Here is a 4884-nt window from a genome sequence, read left to right as displayed (position 1 = left end):
TTCTCTCACGCCCTTCTCTCTCACTTCTCTTACTTTCTCTTCTTCTCCACCTTGTCCCTCTTCTCCCTCTCTCTCTCCTCTCTTACCTCTCTCTCTCCTCTCTCTCCTCTCTCACCGCTCTCCCCCTGCTTCTCACCCTCTCTCTCTCCTGCTGCTTACGTCTCTCTATCTCTGCTCACCTCTCTGCCCCTTCTCCCGTTCTGCTGCTCTCTGCTCTCTCTCTCTTCTCTCTTCTGCTAACCTTGTCCACTCTTACCTCTTCTTCTCTCTTCGCTCTCTCTCTCTCTCTCTCTCTCACCTCTCTCACACCTCTCTCTCTCTCTCCTCTCTCTCTCTCTCTCTCACACACCTCTCTCACACCTCTCTCTCTCTCTCTCCTCTCTCTCTCTCTCTCTCTCACACACCTCTCTAACACCTCTCTCTCACCTCTCTCACACCCACCTCACTATCCTTGTTAGCGATCGTGTCCTGCAGTCCCTGCACCTGCTCCTGCCTCTCTCTCCTCTCTCTCTCACCTCTCACCTCTCTCTCTCCCTCTCTCACCTCTCTCCTCTCTCACCTCTCTCACACCCACCTCACTATCCTTGTTAGCGATCGTGTCCTGCAGTCCCTGCACCTGCTCCTGAAGCTCGGTGAGTCTGGCGCCGGCAGCGGCGGCGGCGGGGGGCGGACCGTGCCGCGCCTCGTCCGTGCTCGCACGAAGCTCCGCCAGCATCAGCAGCTGCTCGTTAAGCTGCTCCCGCAACACGTGCTTGTCCGCTAGAGCTTCCTGCAGGAGGGAAGAGAGAGAGGATGAGCATGAGGATGAGAATGGGGGAGAGGTAGGGGGAGAGGATGTGGATGGGGGAAGGTGATGGGGGAGAGGATGCGGATGGGGGAAGGTGATGGGGGAGAGGATGTGGATGGGGGAAGGTGATGGGGATGAGGATGTGGATGGGGATGAGGATGTGGATGGGGGAAGGTGATGGGAATAATGGTGATGCGGCGGAACAAATGTTTAACTATTCTCAATGAAAGTTTCACTCTTTTCTCACTCTTTTCCTCTCTCGTTCTCTCTCTCTCTCTCTTCCTCTTTCACTCTCTCTCCCTCGCTCTATCTCTCTCCCTCCTTCCCTCTATCTCTCAAATGAGCACAGCTACGCCACCTCGTGGTCGCGATGCAGCTTCTCCAGCGCCCTCTCCAGCTGCTGCCGCGCCGCTAGCGCCCCCTGCAGCTCCGCATCCTTCGCCGTGAACTGGTTCTCGAGTTCCTGCATGGCGTGATCCAGCTCTGCGAGGCGGGTCATCAGGTGCGCACGCTCCTGAGACAGCGCCTCCATCTCCTCCACCTGCGAGAGAGGGTCAGTCACCTCTATAGTAAAGCCGCCTGTCTATTAAGGCCGATTTCGGCATTTTCCTTGCGAGGTGGTCACACTGCGAATTCACCTTTATAGAATGGGCAACTGTCTTCGAAGGGCATTTTTGGAATTTCGCTCGAGAGGCAGTTGTACTGTGGACTCACCTCTATAGAGAGGCCACCACCTGTCTATAAAGGACGCCCTACCTTGGCCTGTAGGTCGCGGTTGTGCTGTGGACTCACCTCTATAGAGAGGCCACCACCTGTCTATAAAGGACGCCCTACCTTGGCCTGTAGGTCGCGGTTGTACTGTGGACTCACCTCTCTAGAGAGGCCGTCACCTGTCTATAAAGGACGCCCTACCTTGGCCTGTAGGTCGCGGTTGTGCTGTGGACTCACCTCTATAGAGAGGCCACCACCTGTCTACAAAGGACACCCTACCTTGGCCTGTAGGTCGCGGTTGTGCTGCGAGAGTCACCTCTATATAGAGGCCACTACCTGTCTACAAAGGACACCCTACCTTGGCCTGTAGGTCGCGGTTGTGCTGTGGACTCACCTCTATATAGAGGCCACTACCTGTCTACAAAGGACACCCTACCTTGGCCTGTAGGTCGAGGGTCGGCGCCTGTGCTGCTGGACCTCACCCTCTATAGAGACGCCACTACCTGTAAAATAAAGGAGACGCCCTACCCAGTTTGGCCCTAGTCAGGAGCAGAGTCCATTCCGCGTATCTGTGGACGTCACGCTTGAGTAGAGAAGGCGCACTACCTGTCAGGGACCCCTATATCCTTGGCCTGTAGGTCGCGCGTGTGGCTGGTGGACTCACCTGCATATAACGAGTAGGCCACTAAGCGTGGTCCTATTATAAGGAACGCCCTACCATTGGCGCTGAATAGGTTCGCGGCGGCTGGTTTTTGGCAGCCACCTTTCGGTTTTGGACCTACCCTTAGGGAGGGCCGACTACTGTCTCAAACAGAGGACACCCACCTACCCGTGGCCTGTAGGGTCGCGGTTGTTCTGTGGACTCACCTCTATAGAGAGCCCAGCTACCTGTCTATAAAGGACGCCCTAACCTTGGCCTGTAGGTCGGCGGCTGGCTGTGGACTTCACCTCCTAATAGAGAGGCCACTACTTAAATAGACTGACAAAGGACACCCTACTTGCCTGTAGGTCGGCGGTTGTACCTGGTTGGATCACCTCTAATAAGAGGCCACTACCTGTCTATAAAAGGACGCCCTACCGCGCCATTGGCCCGCGTGTACGGATCGGGCGGCTTGTGCTGTGGGACTTCACGATTATAGAGAGGCCACTACTGCGCAGTGTCGTCAGGTAAAGGACGCCCTAGACCTTGCCTGTAGGATTCGCGGTTGGTTGCCCTTAGACTCACCTCTATGAGAGAGGGCCACCACCTGTCTTACAAGGAACAACCCTAGCTTTGTCCTGTGAGTTCGCGGTGCTGATAGTGACCAATCAACCTCTATCAAGAGCCACCACCGTGTCTACAAGGGACCCCTAGCTGCATGTAGGTCCGGCGTTGTAACTGTGGACTCACCTCTATAGAAGAGGCCACCAACCTGTCAACAAAGGACACTCCTACCCTTGCCTGGTAGGTCAGCGTGTGTCAAGCTGTGAACTCAACATCCTTACTAAGAGAGCCACCAATGTCTATAAAAGGACACCCTTACCTGGCATATGGTCGCGGGTGTCCTGGTGGACTCACGCTCTATAAGAAAGAGGCAACCACCTGTCTAAAAGAGACGCCTATACCTTGCCTGTAGGTCAAGGCGGTTGTGCTGGACCAGCCTCTATAGAGACGGCCACTACCTGTCACCAAGGACACCTACCCTGGCCTGTAGGTTCGCGGTTGGTGCTGCGAGAGACGATCGAGGTCCTCGACGCGAGTCCTCAGGTCGCCGCCCTCCCGACGACCATGGCCTTGAGCGTGTCGATCTCGCGTCCGATCTCCTCCTCAGCCTTCCTGTGCTCGGCCACACACGCCTCCAGCTGTCCCACCCTCTACAACACGAGACACCGGTCAGGGGAGCAGGACACCGGTCAGATGAGGGGGACACCGGTCAGATTGATGATGGCAATGGCAGATGAACAGACAATAGTCCGACAATGACCAGCTGGGTGGACAATGGAGAGATGAACAGACAATAGGTTCACGACAGATAGACCAGCTGTGACAAATGGATAGAAATGAAATTCAGTACAATCGTACGACAATTGACAAGATCTGCTGGACCAATGGACGAGATAGACAATACGAATAGCTCCGAACCATATCGACCCACTGTGACAACCTCACGAGAGACATGAATTCTATACAAGAGAGTTCGACAATGACCCAGCTGGCTGCGCCGTACACAGTGGAGATAGGTGACAAGAGCCAGAGAATGTACCGAACAATGTAAATTCTGGGTGGAGCAATGGGAGATGAACAGGTACAATAGTCCTGCACGAACAATTTAGGAACCAGGCTGGGGGTGGATACGAATGAGAGATGAACATGACCTAAGTCTGACATATGCCCAAGACAACAATTATTATTATTATTCAGTTAGTTATTATTATGGTTATAACAATTTATATCTTCAGACGCTATAAATACATTTGACTGAATAGTCTTTTTTCGTGAGACATAATCATGAAGGATGGAATAATTTAAAGCTGTTAACAAATAGCTATAACTTCTTCATTACTACAACTACAATGCAATACAAGTACCACAATACATCAGTGGTAAGGAGTGGACCAATGGACAGGCAGAGTTCAATACAATAGCAGACAGTAAATAACGGTAGGAAGAAACCTTTCTCTTGTCTTCCACACGTCTCCCCACCGACCACGGACCACCCTCTCGCCCGGGAGACACCTCCTGACTTCTCTGTGACTAAACGTTCTGAGCTGCCTCGACCATCAGACTGCCGCCGCGTTCCTGCAGCTCCCTGCTCACTAGGGACTGCTTGTGCGCGCTGAGCGCCCGTTTAAGCCGGCTCGGCGCGGCGAGCTGTCGGCCTGTAGTTCATTCCTGCCGTGCGCAGCATCACTGGAAGTGGCTTCCTGAAGGCTCTGCAGCGATGCTCCAAGCTCTTCACCTGTACATGCGCGAGGGATGGAGGTAACTCAGCGATGAGGATGCGGAGACCAAGCGAGCGCGTGCGCTTAGTCCATTGATCGACTGTTAGGTTTACTCCCACTTGTATATCGACTAATCGCGTACCATTTAATAGCCAATACCATGAAGTCACTATGATATATACGCTGCAGGGGTTATTATAGTAGACTGCAGTTTTAATAAGAAACGCAGGTAGTATTTTCTTGTTAGAAGTAAGTGATATATGCGACCCTCCCAGATTTGTCCAAATTATTTTACATGTTAGACTATAGTTTGTGATAGACAAAAAAGTCGATTTTTGACCCTCAATAAGGTCGCTTTTCAAGGGGGTCTAGAAAATCGGGTCTAAAAAGTGCCTAATTGAGCAAGCAACGCAAAATGAGCTTTTTTAATGCCAATATTTCTGTGCGCCCTTAAGTCAGGCCAC

The 4884-nt window shown here is 52.8% G+C and overlaps 2 protein-coding genes across 2 annotated transcripts in view; both read right to left on the bottom strand.

Moving 5' to 3' along the window:
* The window catches only part of LOC106810860 (trichohyalin-like), a 17463-nt gene extending 15659 nt beyond the window's left edge, over positions 1 to 1804 (bottom strand). The window contains exons 1-3 of the mRNA XM_014814327.1: positions 1778 to 1804; positions 1146 to 1328; positions 580 to 769 (exon numbers count right to left, since the gene is read on the bottom strand). Coding sequence (XP_014669813.1) covers positions 580 to 769; positions 1146 to 1319 — 364 coding nt within the window. The 5' untranslated portion in view covers positions 1320 to 1328; positions 1778 to 1804. The remainder of the gene's footprint in view (positions 1 to 579; positions 770 to 1145; positions 1329 to 1777) is intronic.
* A 1380-nt stretch (positions 1805 to 3184) lies between these two features.
* The window catches only part of LOC106810859 (pericentrin-like), a 19149-nt gene continuing 17449 nt past the window's right edge, over positions 3185 to 4884 (bottom strand). Inside the window, exon 6 of the mRNA XM_014814326.1 lies at positions 3185 to 3352. Coding sequence (XP_014669812.1) covers positions 3242 to 3352 — 111 coding nt within the window. The 3' untranslated portion in view covers positions 3185 to 3241. The remainder of the gene's footprint in view (positions 3353 to 4884) is intronic.

This window comes from Priapulus caudatus, unplaced genomic scaffold, assembly GCF_000485595.1.
Source record: "Priapulus caudatus unplaced genomic scaffold, Priapulus_caudatus-5.0.1 Scaffold479, whole genome shotgun sequence".
NCBI classification, from domain to species: Eukaryota; Metazoa; Priapulida; class Priapulimorpha; order Priapulimorphida; family Priapulidae; genus Priapulus; species Priapulus caudatus.
The sequence above is the reverse complement of the archived record's forward strand: the minus strand, read 5'-3'. Positions and strand labels throughout refer to the sequence as shown.